Raw genomic sequence first — 16,216 nt, 5'->3', positions numbered from 1 at the left:
TTTCTTTTCTTTTCTTTTCTTTTCTTTTCTTTCCTTTTCTTTCCTTTTCTTTCCTTTTCTTTCCTTTTCTTTTCTTTTCTCTTTTCTTTTCTCTTCTTTTCTTTTCTTTTTTTTCACTCCACCATACACTGGCCATGGCCAGTGGGTTTAAAGAAGAGCGGGATGGGACTGGTTCTGGACGGACACGTCCCAGGCCCTGCAGACTCGTTGCCTGACGGGAAGGGACATGGTTAGAGGGAGCCAGAGTGGGACCCTCGAAAGCTCAGAGTGCAGGCTGATTTTCTGGCCTAAGAGCCATGGGAATCATGCGCATAACTGTGATATTTGCTAATGAGAACGGGGTGCTTACTATGGCTCCTTTCTGAGTCCCTTACATATAAATAACTACTGAATCCATATGTAGTGGATTTATTATAAATCTGTATGTCAAATTGCTAGAAAGCAGAGGCTATGTTATCAAAAGACTAGAAGGCTAAAATATCCCGCTGATCATTTTTGTTGTTGTTCTTATTCTTATGTAACTGCTCTTCCAAAAATGTTGAATGATTAACCTTATCGCAAAACCTGTGTCTGATTAGGTGCTACACAGAACAAGCTTAGGCCAGGTTTTGTTACTGGAGATTAGAGAAGTACTCAGTGTAGAGGTAGAAGCCCACAGATAAATTGTCCTTATTAAAAACAAACAAGAAAATCGTTTCTACCAGTTCAGAGATTTCTCAGATTCTTTTTTTTTTTAACTTAGGTCCATTCAGCAGGAAATTAGAGATACACCATCACATGCAATAATATTTATAAACGTTTATTTATGCCCTCGAAATTTTATTTGTCATCTTCTGTTTCAAAAAGGAAGATGAAGGACAGCCAGCATACAGCTAAATTCTACTGGGCTGCCTTTTGCTTTGTTTATTCCCTTTCAGCACCAGAAAAGCAGCACGCCCTAGGATAGAATTCTTTCTCTTGAAGGAGGAAATACGGGAAGTAATTAGATCAGATGCAGCACCTTTATCATAAACAATAAAATATGATCTGGGAAGCCCAGGAGCGCTGCAGCTGGTGCTAAGGGAGGAAGAGATGTCTGTTTTGATGGAGAGTCTTGGAGGGGAAGTCGTGGTGCCCTGGTGTCTGGCTCCCGGTCTGCAGAATTGTGATCAGGGCACCAGGATGCTGAGGGGAATGATGTATGTCCAGACGCACAGCGTCAGATGGTTTGACCAAGATGTTGTCAGTAAAATGCTCTCTTAGAATTGTGGGAAGGCAGGAGAAACTGATGAGGTTTTTTTCCCTTACTCCACATTACTTATTATAGTTACTTATTTTTTAATTTTTTTAAATGAGCACCTAAGGAAGTGAATGGTGTTGAAATGAGCAGAAGCTGTTGCTTTATTAAATGGGATCCTTTAATTTGGCTTTTATAAAAATCAAAGTTTATATAATTTTTGATATAGATATGTTTATGTGCTTAAATATAGTAATTCCTCATATACAGTACATGCATCCTTCATAGAAAATGTATCAGAAATAACATTCTGTTTTGACGTATGGTAATCTCAATATAAGTCAAATTATAGTACACAATTTTCAAAGTTAAAATTTATCTTTATTTCTTTTCTTAGCTAAAAAATATGTTCTGAATATAATATAAATATAAAGCAGATTTGTTTTAAAATGCTATTGCTGGAGTGCCTGGGTGGCTCAGTTGGTTAAGCATTGACTTTGACTCAGGTCATGATCTCACGGTTCCTGGGTCCTGCTTCGGGCTCTGTGCTGACAGCTCAGAGCTTGGAGCCTGCTTCAGATTCTGTATCTCACTCTTTCTCTGCCATCTTCTCCTCATGCTCTGTCTCTCTCTCTGTCTTTCTCTCTCTCAAAAATAAACGAACATTAAAATAAAGCTATTGCATAGGTTAGATATTGCCAATTACAAATCAAAGTCTGTAGGTAACAGGTATTTAACCAATGAAACTTCTCCTTTCTTCTCCAAAGCACAGATAGATTGAATATATAATGGTGTCAAGAATGCAAAGATGAGTTCCAGAATTTTCCTTTTGATACATATATTATCTCCATGACACTATGAACCAATGCATGAGTCTGAGCTAAGTTTCTTGCCAGGGATTAGCTCTAACATCTCTTGAAATATTCAGCTCCTAATTGTTTTTAGCTAGCTTTGCATATGAGACAGATGAAAGAAATTTAGAAATAATTAGTCCTTTTCTTTCTCATTGAACATAGTAATCTGCATATAAAAATTCTGTCTTTAGATGGGGCGCCTGGGTGGCTCAGTCGGTTCAGCATCCGACTTTGGCTCAGGTCATGATCTCACTGTTCGTGGGTTCAAGCCTGGCGTCGGGCTCTGTGCTGACAGCTCAAAGCCTGGAGCCTCCTTTGGATTCTGTGTCTCCCTCTCTCTCTGACCCTCCCCTCTTACACTGTCTCTCTCTGCCTCTCAAAAATAAATAAAAAACATTAAAAAATTTTTTAAATTCTGGCTTTAGAATCATAAATACAGAGAACAAACTGGTGGTTGCCAGAGAGGGAGGGAATTGGGAGGGTGGGCAGAATAGCCAAACAGGAGTAAGAGGCACAAACTTCCAGTCATAAAATAAACAAGTCATGGGCACGACAAGCACAAGCTGGGGAACCCAGTCAATAACAGCGTAATGATGGGGCGTGGCGTGCGCGGCCGCGCGCCTGTCCTCCTCGCGAGCAGAGCTCCGCGGGTAGAGCGCATGCCTGTGCTGCGTGCCTGGCGCTTCCCGGAGCGTGCATGTCAACTGGACTTAAATTTAAGAAAAAGGAATAATAAAATTACCATTAACAAAATCTGACTTAATCTCATTTTTAGCAAGAAAAATAACTTAGCAAATTATATCTTTGTTTTTATAGTCCATTTATTTCTAGATGTTACTCTAGAAACAATGTAAGATGTAAGATATTTTTACAGTGTCCCTTGTTGACCAAAATTCTCTGACAAAAATATGCTTTTCAGACACTTTGTGCTCTATTAATAGAAAGCTATCTCTGATTTTTCCATAATTATAGTTTTGAGAGCACAGGCAGAGATGTCTTTGGGCAGTCTTATTTCCAAGATCCTTCCTGGCAGCGTGGTTTTTTCTTCTATTTCTTACTGCAGTTAGGAACCATCCTTTGGACTTAACATATGTAAAAAGAAAAAGTCCTGCTGTTTTAAACAGTTAGAAACTGCTTCCTTATCAGAGAAGTGATAAGCAGTGACAGAATGCTATTTTGTCAAGAAACCACTGGTGATTCTTATTTGCTCCTAAGAATGAACCAGGCTTCCCTGGAGGGTTCTCCGTTCTACTTCCTTGAGCAGTTGGAGTGACAGCGCAGGTAAAACGGCTGCCCTAGGGAGAGAACGGTGTGCTCTGTTCCTATCCTGATAGGAATCTGCAAGTGTTCTCTTTCCAAGACCCTGGCGGTGACTTGAATGTTTACATTGTTAATGCTCTGAGCACAGGTAATGGCAAATTAAAACATGACCAGCATGACCAGCAGAAACAAAAGGTTTATTGATAAGGATCACCTATTCATGACAGAAGGCAAGGAGGCAGCAGATGAGGCTGCAGGGGAGAGGGTTATTGGAGCAAAGAAAAGGAAAATGGGAGGTAATGCTAGCCTTAGAAAAAAGTGCTTGATGGTGGAGGAAAAAAAATCCCTCAGATCCTTTCTAGTCTCATTGCTCTCATAAATCAGAAATCTAATAAGATGGGTAATAAATACAGTGTTCCTATAGTTCAGAGTGTACTCTGCATTTACATGGAAAGCAAAAGGCAGTGAGGCTGAGAGGTTTTGTTCAATTAATCATTTGAATGAAAAAATGTTCTGTGTGCATTTGCTGATAATACGTTGTGCTTAAGTAGTTGGTTCTCCTTGTTTTAATTGAGTATGCAGCATTCTCTTGGTTTTCTGCAAACTCAGGCTTTTTGCTTTTGTTATTCTTAAAATTGGAAGCACGTTTTAAACGAAGTTTCCAGGGACAGTGTTTGCATGTGTATGTACCGTGACGTTTGTCCACTGCATGTGCATAAACACAGCGAACTGTGCTCACTGGCGTAGTGTTGTGCTCACCTTGAGTTTGTTGTTAACTTTGCCCACAAAACAGAAATTTTGCTAAACAATTCATTGTGTAAAAATCTTGGCCTCTTTAAGAGTCTTCAAGCTATTTTCAAGATTTCCTAAGCAACACTTACCAGACAGTGCATGTGCAAGTTCATTATAATTTCTGTTGGTGTTAAAGCCTGAATGGCTGTTTGGACCTGTCCTGTAGTGGGTCAGGGTCCTGAACCCCTTTTTCTCTGGACCATTGGCAGTGTCTCCGAAGTTGTACATATCAAACTGCATTTCTTTAATGGTCTCTTATTTAGTCTTTTCAGATGCAGACTACTTCCATTAATATTTTGTAAGTAGTGTAGGTCATAAATGATTGTTCAACATATATTTTAGGCTGATGAGTAAATCATCACATTAATCATCACAGGATTTGGACAAGAAATTAGTATGAAGACCTATGGATTATAGTTTATAGCAAAACTCCAAATATTTCAAAGTAAGATTTATTTTCAGTTTCTATGTTCCTGTTAATTTCCTCAGTTTGATAGTTTTATTCCCATTTTGTGAGACCATGTCCTTGTCTTTAGGAAGTGCATTCTGAAGTATTTGTGGGTTAGAGCACTATGTCTGTAACTTTGAATGATATACACATTATACACACATACAAATAAATAAATATAAATATGGGTACAAATATATTGCATATTTATATATACATATTGTGTATATATCTGCGTGTGTGTGTGTGTGTGTGTGTGTGTATAAAAATGGACACACAGACACCGTCCTGAGAGAGGCAAGACAATTATAAGGCAAATATGGTTAAAAATGGGAACTCTCTGTGAAGGACATATTTGAGTTCTTTGTCCTTATAGGTTTTCTATAAGACTGAAATTATTACAAAATAATTAAAACATATGGTTACACTGATGGTAAAATATAAACTGTTGTAATCTTTTTTAAGGACATTTTGACAATGCATTTGAAAAGCCTTGAAATATATATTGCTTGAATTAATAGCTCTACTTCCGGGAATCTAGATTAACGACATCACCATTGACATGTGTCATGACGTACATGTAGGAGTGTTCACAGGGTTTTATGTATTTCAGCTAAAGTATATTAGAGCAAAATCTTTATGGCCTTCTAAATATACAGCATCAGAAGATTGACTTTTTGTAAAAAAATTTCTTTCAAGGTTTTTTTAAAGTTTATTTATTTTTGAGAGAGAGAGAGAGAGAGAGAGAGAGAGAGAGAGAGAGTGAGAGTGAGCACAAACGGGGGAGGGGCAGAGAGAGAGGGAGACAGAAAATCTACCTGACATGGGGCTCAAACCCACGAGCTCTGAGATCACGACCTGAGCTGAAGTTGGACGCTTAACTGACTGAGTCACCCAGGCCCCCAGAAGATTGACTTTCTAATTAGGATGTGTCTGTATATATACTATGCAGTCTTTAAAACTCATGTGGAGAAAATATTTATTGTTTTGGAAAATAGTCACAGTATTATTCATGCAAACAATCTAGTTCTGAAGCAACAGTTTTTTTAAATTCCATTTTTTATTGTAAAATACACCATAAAATTTACCATTTGAACTGCTTTTCTATATGCAGTCCAGTGGTATTAAATATGTTTGTAATGTACAGCCATCAACCTCATCCATCTCCATAGCTCGGTTCATCTTGTAAAACTGAAACTCTGTACCCATTAAATATTAACTTCCCCCAGCCCTGGCCATCACCATTCTGCTCCTTCTCTTTATGATTTTGACTCTTCTGAGTCAAAATCTCATAGAAGTGGAATCATACACAGTGTTTATCTTTAAGTTACTGGCTTATTTCACTTGATGTAATATCCTCAAGAGTCAGCAAGTTGTAGCAAATGTTGGAATTTCCTTCCTTGTTAAGGTGAATAATATTCCATGTATGTAAGCATGTACCACATTTTGCTCATCCATTCATCTGTCAGTGGACAGTGAGTGTCATCTACATTTTAGCTATTGTGAGTAACATTGCTATGGACAAGGATGTACATAATGCCTTCTTGTGAAATATTTTGCTCATAAACTTTTTTTTCTTGTTCATTGAAATGATACTGCAAAAGCATATGTTAAAATGCCAGTGGTAATTTTCCTAAGTAGTGAGATGGTAGCAATTTATTTATTTCATTAGTTGGTGATTTTTAGTTTTTATTCATGGAATATATAATACTTTCAAGTGAAAAAAAGGTCACATTGGATGGGATAGGGTACCCAGTCAAAATGTGTAGGTAGCCATACAGTTAAAAGTGTGTGGAGCAGTTGGAAAACCTCTTGTTCATAGTAACCAAAGTCATAAATTACAATAATACTTTTAAAAATTAAATAACAGTAATCACTCTCTCAAGGGAGCATGGTGCCCATAATATAAGAACACTACTAATTCTGTTACTACATTAGTGCACCTGGCTTTAGGTCAGTCTTCTCAAAATATGTTTCAGAGACTACTTTTGCAAATAAATCATCTGGGATGATTGTAAAAAAATAAAATGCTTGGAATAAAAATCTCTGAGGTTAAAGGCAGTAAATATGCATTTGTATAAAGCTTTCCAAGTTTAAGAAATCATGCTGTAAGTAAATCTGATTTGTCAAGAACTGGAGTTAAAACAACATGAACCGTATTTAATAACTTGTTCTATAAAAGGATCACACAATAATTCTTTGAGTAGAACATACCCATTCTTGTAAAATATGCAATTTATGGAAAATTTAGCGATGTAGTTTTGAAAGACATCTTTGTTGGAAGTGGTGCACATCATATCTTCTGTATTTGGCAATGTTTGAGGAATCCTGTCCCTTTGTATCCATCGTAAGATGGCTGTGTGTTTCATGTACAAAGAACATAGACCAGTTTTTTATCCAAATTCATGATATGGAACACTCTAGAAATCACATGAGAAAAACCTATAAACCCATCTGAAATAAAGATCTGAAATAAAGATGAACTAACCTACTTATATTTGGGAGGCATTGATCCATTTACATTTATTCATACTCTATACTTCTAGTCTGTGGCAAGCCTATTTCTTCCAGAGAGGAAGAAATTTATGCTCTTGAAATAAATGCCTAGGTGAATGATGATTCCATAGTAGTTGAACCTATTTAAGTTTGAATATATATAACTATAAAATTATATATTTATATGCTAATATATAAATATACAAATACATATTATATTAATACATATACAGATATATATTAGTACATATATATTTATTATATAATATACAGTATTGTTCTTATCAATTAACAGATTAAAAGGATCTTTTATATCTTGCATATGGAGCTTAGCAAATGCTTTTAGGAAAGAGTTGTGTCCTAATTTTAAGTAGAAATATTCTCCATATTATGGCTCTCTTTCTTTTTAATTTCAGATTTTGTTGACGGACCTATACACCACAAGGCCTTACTTATATCTGTAACTGTCTGTAGTTTGCTCTTGGTCCTTATTATTTTATTCTGTTACTTCAGGTAAGTTTCTGACATGTCGATGTAGAATTTTGAGTTTGAAATATTCTCCTCACACGACTGTTCCACCTGTTATTTTTCACCATAGCTTTCTTTGACCTAATTAAATCTTAGATTTGTCTGATAATATCAGTTACTTTTGATAAATATTTGTCCTAATGAAGCTGTTAATAGATACCTTCTCATTTCTGTTTCAGACATCAAATCCACCCAGATGAATTTCACCCTTGGGGAATTTAGGATAGGTAGGGGATTCAGCAACTAGTTGTTACTAAGGTTTAACTGTTAAGTGGAGAAATGGCCAGGTTAAACCTAGAATCATTCTAGTAATTCCTTATTTCCTAAGTTAATAATTTTCCCTTAATATTGAAAAATTTTAAACCACATATTTTATTAGTTCTTCAGATAAAATACGCTTAGTTTTTAAAGCTAAGTGAGAGTTATACATTATTTTTGTTCATTTAAGAACTTATTTTCTATTTTTGAAGTATCAAGAGCCGTTACATTCTTATCATTTGCTTTTTGCATCACTCATTTATGATACTTAATTCAAGTATTCATTTGAATAGATTAGATTCATTTCTAATTGGAGGCATAATTATGACAAAATGTTCCTAAGGTTTGCATTTATTTCATTTATCTGTATTATTGCTTTATACATTATCTTAGATGAAATACTTTGCTGTTACATCTTTTATAAAGGGGAAAATTTTTAGGCAGTGAGTATTGGAGCCATCTAAAAATATTATCGGAAACGCTGCTGGGAAATAGGCAATTGGATGGAGGAGAAGGATCCTGGATGGTTGGGACCAAGTAAAACCATGTAGTTTATTTAAAAAATAGGTTAGGAAAATCATTATGATTTATATTTTGTTAATCATAACTAAGGGTAATAAATACTAAGCACGTATCTCCTAATGGTAAAGAAGTACTAGCATTTATCATGTAAGGATAATACATACTAAAATTTATCTTCTCTTGTGCTAAAATGAACTCTGTGATGACTGTTTGATCTGCAGTGTTTTACCGCATTATTGCAATTCAGTATCTTGAATTATCTCCCTGTGTGCATCTTTAGGTATAAAAGACAAGAAACCAGGCCTCGGTACAGCATCGGCTTAGAGCAGGACGAAACATACATTCCTCCTGGAGAATCCCTGCGAGACTTAATTGAGCAGTCTCAGAGCTCAGGAAGTGGATCAGGCCTCCCTCTGCTGGTAGGAGAAGAACATATCCCGAATTTAAAGGAAATGTATTCTGAGAGGAAATGTCAACGAGTAGGGGTTTCATTTTACTGAAACAGAGAAGGGTAGTGGACAAGGAGGAGCTCCACGCCGTCGGTTAGACATCAGATCTCAGATGAAGGGCTTCCCGATAACATTTTGACATATTGGGGGTAAGGTGATTGTTTTTCAATGTAAGTATCTGGTTACAATCCAGACCCTTAGACATTCTGATAAGGAGCAGATTAGAAAACATGAAGCATGGAACCATCTTCCCTCTGCTCTCAGTAAGGATAGCGTTACTGAACTTTGGCCTGGCTTTTGAAGGCAGAAGTATTACAGAGGACTGGGACCTGAGTACTTCTGCAGGGGAAGACTGTGTTTCAGCCGGAGGCTTATGTTTCACGATGAAGTCCTGGCTTTTCCATTCATGAGAGGTTTAAATTTTTGCATCAACATCACCAACCTTGAAGAAAAATATAACAAATCCAAGGCACTTGTTTGAATGAGAAAAGATTTGATTCCTTTAAAGACCATGCAGAAAGTTTGTTGGGATGAAGATAACAATTTTAGGATATCTATGTATCTATCTATAAACTCTTAGGATTGATTTTCCTAATCTTTATTGTCTGGTTCTGACTTTGGATATCATGCTTACTTGGTTGTTTTGGTGATCTCTTATTATAGTACTAAAAGGTTTTTTGTTTCTTTTTCAATCTCAAGTCAAAAATTATAACTTTTTTGAGATATAACAGATATATACATTTAATATAGAAAAGTATATATTTGATGTATACAACTTGAAGAGTTTGGGAACAAATATACGTCTGTGAAACCATAACCATAATTTATGCCGTGAGCATATCCATCATCTCCAAAAGTTTCCTCCTGCCCTCTTTATTTACTTCTTGTTATTTTTTAAATGTAAGAACACATAAAGTAAGATCTACTCTCTTAGGAAATTTAAAAAAATTTAATGTTTATTTATTTCTTAGAAAGAATATGAGCACAATTAGGGGAAGGACAGAGAGAGAGAGAGACACACACACACACACACACACACACACACACACACACACGGAATCTGACACAGGCTCTAGGTTTAGCTGTCAGCACAGAGCCCAGCGCAGGGCTTGAACCCACAAACTGTGAGATCGTGACCTGGGCAGAAGTCAGATGCTTAACCAACTGAGCCAGTCAGGTGGCCTCTTAGCATAGTTTTAAGAATCTGATACACTACTGTTAATGATAGGCACTGTGCTGTGCAGCAGATCTGCAGGGCTTACTCATTTTGCATAACTGAAACTCCTCATTTGATTAATATGTCCTCTGTAGGAAATAGACCAGACAGAAGACTACTCATGAGGTAGTCATTATGACCAAACCAATACTACTTAGAATGTAAATATTTTTTAATATAGAGGTTTTTATTATCAAATTTATTGTTTTTTTAATTCTTAGAATTTAGTATGTAGCAGATACAGTTCTTATATTTTAAAATATTATAATTTTTTAAGAGTACAGATATTAAAAAATCCCCATTAGTACTGATGAATCAGATGTTTATGTTCTTGGTACTGAAACCTATTTGTTTTTCAGTGTTTCCCTCCTTAGAAGTTATAATGAATTTCAAAACAAAAGTGCATTTTAAATTTCTGAATATAATTTAGTGACATTTTTTATCTTTGAGATAAGTCCCTATTCTTTCAAGCATTGCCAGTTCCATTAGTACATTCATTAAATTACGAGAAGATATATTTTCATTAGAAAAGAAGTGCATGCAAAACTGTTTGTGTCAGAAAATGTTGTCTAGGTTTACATATGCAGTGTTCTGTAACATCTATAAACTAAATACAATATTTCTGTAATAAATATGGGAAGTGTCCTCTCAACTCAGTAATATAACTATTTGTGGATTCGGCTCTCAGCTGCCTGGTGCTCTTGAGAGCCCCTGTTTCGAAATGGAAATATATTGAACGTTTCCCTGTATATATTGCATGTTTGAACTCTTCTGAAGAATTCCTTATTTACTTCAGGCTGAGTGGCTTCATTGCGTGTTAGCAATGCTTTAATTTTTCAATTCTTCTTTTAGAAAACAGCATTACAAAAAGGTTTTATATTTTCCCTAAAAGCTTGTAGTCTTCTATTGGTGCCGTTAATGACTCTGGGAATGGTTAGGATTCCCTCTTGAATTAATAAAACCATCCATGATGCAGAAACACACTGACCCTAGTTGGTAGACATCTGTGCCCTCCCCACCCACCATGTCCTAATCCTCAGAATCTGTTATTTCACGTGGCCAAGGGGACGGTTGCTAATCAGCTCACCTTGAGATAAGATTATTCTGGGTTATCTGGGTGGACTCAGTGTATTAGTCCTTAAAAGTGTAAACCCAAAAAGAAACACTTCAACTACTTGAAACAAAGCACATTTCTACTAGAATTCATTCCAGTTTTGTGGTCAAATCTTGTCAGAGTTCTGTGCTAGGTTCTTTACATATGCCTCCCAAATTATGTAAGTGTCATCAGTACTTAGCCATTTCAGTCTTGGAGTTCTCCACAGTATTTTCATGTGACTACAGCTGGGCTGCAGATCATATGTAAAGAGACATTCAACCCTTAGACCACTTTCCTCTCAGATTTTCTTTCTCTCTGTTTCTACTGCTCAAACTCTTTAGAGCTCTCTTCAAGCTTAACTTCCTCTCCAGATCTAACCTGCACTTTTTATTCCACCTGTCTATTTTACATTTTTGACTATGACAATTAAGGGTTCCACTTCAGAGTAAAATTTTCAGTAATTACTGTTTGCTTCCTTCCTTTTCATTTGTCTTCTGTTTACCTATTTCATACAGTGTTCCATGGCCCTGTATGTCTGAAAACTCCAGTATCTGAAATGTGAAGGGATTCAGTCTACTCAGGTTGTTTTTCTTGATTCTCATTTATAGTGGCTGTTTCCGTTGGTTTTAAGGAATTTGTTCTGTGGGATCTTCTTTTCCTGTCTCCCTTCCTTCTCCCCGCTTATTTTCTTTCTTCCCTACCCCTCTTGCCTTGGGAAGTTCCTGTATTTCTTTGTGAGGCCAATAATTCATTGAGGTTTTTTATTTCTAAAATCTTACCATGATCAAGTTGTGTGATGGCACGAGTTCCTTCAGGGAATCTAATCGCTGACTGTAGTGGTGGGTGAAAACTATTCTGCAAATGAGTTTCTCTGGAGAGGATGTGTATTTGTTCTTGCTGGGAGCTATGCGGAGTAACTACCTGCCAACCTCAGGCAAATGTAGTGTCATTCAGTGGTCGCAGTGGAATGGCGAAACCCTAGGGTCAGTTTCTCTACTTTTAAAGGGGTCAGAGTTTAGATTCCAGGTCCCAGTGTTGCATTATCCTTCACCCAGACAGCAGTCTGGCTTCTCCTTGCGCTAATGCTTACTGTTCCCTGCTCTGGTCTCAGCTGTTTCCTCTCTCCCCTTCTCCACCCTCCTCCTTCTCCCCTGCCCTTCCTGGAGATTCCCTTTATTTCTTTGTGTCCAGAAATTCATTGCAATTGTGTTTCATTGGGATGTATTCATGATCAAGTGTACAGTGGCTGAGTCTCTTCAGAGTGTCCAGCACTCTGGACAGTGAAAAGGATTCTATTCTGCCAATGACTGTGAACCCAGTCAGGTTTTTTTCCTCTATGAGAATAGGCAGAGTGAAAGATTCAATAATGTGGAAGTAATAATTCAGACATTCAGAATCCATAATCAATCTCAAATACATTTAAAAGGGGACAGTATAAATTAATAAATAAATACAAATAACGTATCTATCTAAAGAAAAACAACTAGCTAAATATATTTTGTGTGCAGTAATTGTTTCTTCTCTGGAGGGAAAAAAAAGGCTAAACAAAGCTGTAGTGCTGTGAATATACTAACAGAGTGTTTTGGGATTTAACAGGTCCAGAGGACTATAGCTAAGCAGATTCAGATGGTGAAACAGATTGGAAAAGGTCGCTATGGGGAAGTTTGGATGGGAAAGTGGCGTGGCGAAAAGGTAGCTGTGAAAGTGTTCTTCACCACAGAGGAGGCCAGCTGGTTCCGAGAGACAGAAATATATCAGACGGTGTTGATGAGGCATGAGAACATTCTGGGTGAGTCGGAATAGCAGTGTTCAGGGTTTCCTAGCTTTCCTCTATTTTCTCTGAACATCTGCCTATTAACTCATCTGTCTAGACCTGTGATGAAATATATAGACGTTTTCTTCTTGGCGCGAGCCCAAGAACGTCATCAGCTTCTACTGGGAGACCTCACAGGAGGAATGACTAAGCCACTCTGTGAATGAATAGTGGGCTGGAAATGGAATACTCTCAAATATTTTTTTTTTCTTCAGGGACAGGAAATGCAAATGCAATACCAGAATTTCTTAGGGTTTCTCAGGGATTTGAAGGAGCACATGTCTAAATGTTGTGAAAAGTTCTAGAAGTTTTATCTGCAGGATATGTGTGTGTGTGTAGATATCCAAGTTTATATTGAGAATTGATTCTTTTCAAACATTTTCTCAAGTTAGAAATGATGTACCTGCATCATCCAGGTGGAAGGAGTATAAGCTAACGTGGACTGCATGCCCTGACTCAGGACCTGTTTTGTAAACATGCCTGATGTATAACTATCCTATTTACTGTTGACTTAAAAATAACGTGAATATCAACAGCTAACTAGAAAGGGCTCATGTTTTTAAGTACAAACTCTTAATGTTCCTCTACCTCTACTGTTTTGATGGCCTCTGATTGGTATTCATAATTTAATACTGTCAGAGGCATAGCCATAAAGCCGAACGAAATGCTAAACAAAAACCCCTCCACGACAAGGAATGATATTCGGTAACATGAATTGTTCTTGATAGTATTTGGAAAACACTTGGCTTCAAACCTTTTTGTCTGTCTTCCTTTTAGGGTTCATTGCTGCAGATATCAAAGGGACGGGGTCTTGGACCCAGCTGTACCTCATTACAGACTACCACGAAAACGGCTCCCTCTATGACTACCTCACGTCCGCCACGCTGGACGCGGGATCCACGCTGAAGCTGGCCTACTCCGCGGCCAGCGGCTTATGCCATTTGCACACGGAGATCTTCAGCACTCAAGGCAAACCAGCAATCGCCCACCGCGATCTGAAAAGCAAGAACATCCTGGTGAAGAAAAACGGAACGTGCTGTATCGCTGACCTGGGCCTGGCTGTCAAATTTATTAGGTTAGTATCAGAGTGAGCAAATACACTCGTTATGGTTCTCTTCTATCCCTTTTTTATAGATTGTACTTTCTGGAATTCAGTGCTTCTAGGATACTTAAGGGAGGCACTTTATTAATTTTGACATTTCCTTGGAGGGAAAAACTAGAAACATTGATTCGAAGAAACGTGTATTTGTGTCCTGTTGATCCCGTGCTGCTCAGCGACCTGGCATCCAGTGTTTACGTTAGGTTTGTAGCTGTCGTGAGAGTACCTTCCTCGTGTCTGGGAGGGTCTGGTGGACATTCTGCACACGTGTGTAAGTAGGAAAGGGTTTTAGTAAACATCTACATAGTAGGTAGTGATACAGGCAGTGTTTTTGTCTGATGGAAGAAAGCTCGTTGGCATAGATATTCCATGAGAAATGTTATAGAAGAACAAAGCGCAGTCTGCGTTCGGCCCTAGCGTACTGCTACTTAAACGGAATAACACGTGCACCAGCATGGGTCATAACACGGCGGGTTCAGCCCACTGGGGCTCCTCGGAGCAACAGCAGCAGCTTGCACAGAATGGGGAGGAGGCTCCCCAGTAAGTGGGGCTCCATTTTGCCCCTACTCAGAGCAGCCTTTTAGCTTGCAGATAATTTAGTTAGAAGAAATGACTCCTTTGCCTTGAAGACAGAACAAAAGGAGTTTGCAAACTGCTGGCCTACAGGGTTTGTCATAGAACTAACCACCTTTGTAAAAACTCAGTCTAGGCTTAGGCTTTATTAATTCATTGGATCCTCTCGTAGATTTTTTCCCCCAAAGAAGACTTGATAGAATATGGAAAGAGCACCACGGAAAAGCCATGGAGATGATGAACCTTTTGGACAATAAAACTCATGAGAAAAGACTAATGGACTTTTTGTATTTTTGTAAAGATTGAGGTATGATTTAATAGGTCCCAAGTACAGGAAGGTACCCACCATTTAGAGGTAGTAAACTGAAGTTCTCACCTTTCAAATCAAAGCAGGAGGAAATAATCTGGACTGTAGATTTGAGTTAGAAATAAGAACTTCCTGACAGGTTGAAAAAATCCCTTCTGTCTTCTAAATTCTTTTATCTAAACTACACCCTTTTTTTCAGTCTCCTCTACCAAAAAATAAATAAATAAAAATTTAAAAAATCCCATGATGCTTTGCAAATTACTAGCCTCTCTTTGGTCCTCCCCTGTTAAATTCCTTGAGTTCCAAAGAGTAATCTGCTTCAGAATCCAGTAATTCACAATATCTTGTGATTTTGTGTCTTCTTCTCTCTTCTCTCCTCAACTCCTTTTTAAAGGGATATCATTGATCTTTGTCACTGGAAGCTTTTCTTAATGTCATTCCACTTTCTTCCTGCTATTTTCTTGATGTGCCTTCATTTCATGTTCATTTTCTTTCTCTGTGGGTTCTGTTCTCTGCCTGTCTCTTACTTATCTCCCCAATGCTAGATTTTCTGCTGACACCTGCTTTTCCTTTCTAGTTCTCAGTTTTGGTTGATTCAGTCTAAAATGTGAGGTACCTGACATTTCCTTTGTTCCTTAAGTTTTTGGTTTGCTCAGTTGAATGAATTCTCTCTCCATGATATTCCCACTGGAACTGAGTCAAGTTTGGGTCTTCTACCATTTTTCTAGACTTCTGGAGTAAGGCATTTTGAGTCATTGTCTTTCCTGTTTTCAATTTTTTCCCTCTACATGCTGCTGCCAGATTTATTTTCTTGAAACCTAATTTTGGACATCAGAATCATTTCACGGTGTCCTATAGCTTTGGGTTCAACTGTAGTTTATATTCGGAACACTTCATACTCCCTCACACCTTCAGGTGTTTTTAACATGCTTTTGTCTTCCCCTGAGTGCCCAGCATCTCCTCTTCTGTTTACATAACTACTACTTCTTACCGCAGTTATTTCTTTGGGACACTTCTTATTATTCCTTTATAAGTGTGACTTGTAGTTAGTCTTGTGCCCTCCTATGTGACCCCGTGCATACTGTCACCACATTTCTCATACTCTTGTGCAGTACTCATGGACCACTTCCCATTACTCCTAATGAAGACTAAGCTCCATGAAGGTAGATACCATGTTTTTTCTCAAATTTAACATCCAGAGTGCCTTTCCTTGGTGCCCATTACACAGGTGTTGCTCCCAAATTTTGTATAATGGACATAGACGCACAATCCCCTGTGAACTCCAGGAT

The 16,216-nt window shown here is 37.6% G+C and overlaps 1 protein-coding gene across 1 annotated transcript in view; it reads left to right on the top strand.

The window, feature by feature from the left end:
• BMPR1B (bone morphogenetic protein receptor type 1B) overlaps positions 1–16,216 on the top strand; it is a 388,753-nt gene that overhangs the window by 356,693 nt on the left and 15,844 nt on the right. Inside the window, exons 6-9 of the mRNA XM_029943095.1 lie at positions 7,483–7,579; positions 8,655–8,793; positions 12,732–12,924; positions 13,726–14,023. Of these exons, the coding sequence (XP_029798955.1) occupies positions 7,483–7,579; positions 8,655–8,793; positions 12,732–12,924; positions 13,726–14,023 (727 nt within the window). The remainder of the gene's footprint in view (positions 1–7,482; positions 7,580–8,654; positions 8,794–12,731; positions 12,925–13,725; positions 14,024–16,216) is intronic.

Source organism: Suricata suricatta, chromosome 1 (genome assembly GCF_006229205.1).
Source record: "Suricata suricatta isolate VVHF042 chromosome 1, meerkat_22Aug2017_6uvM2_HiC, whole genome shotgun sequence".
Taxonomy (NCBI): Eukaryota; Metazoa; Chordata; class Mammalia; order Carnivora; family Herpestidae; genus Suricata; species Suricata suricatta.
This window is presented reverse-complemented; position numbering and strand designations above follow the sequence as displayed.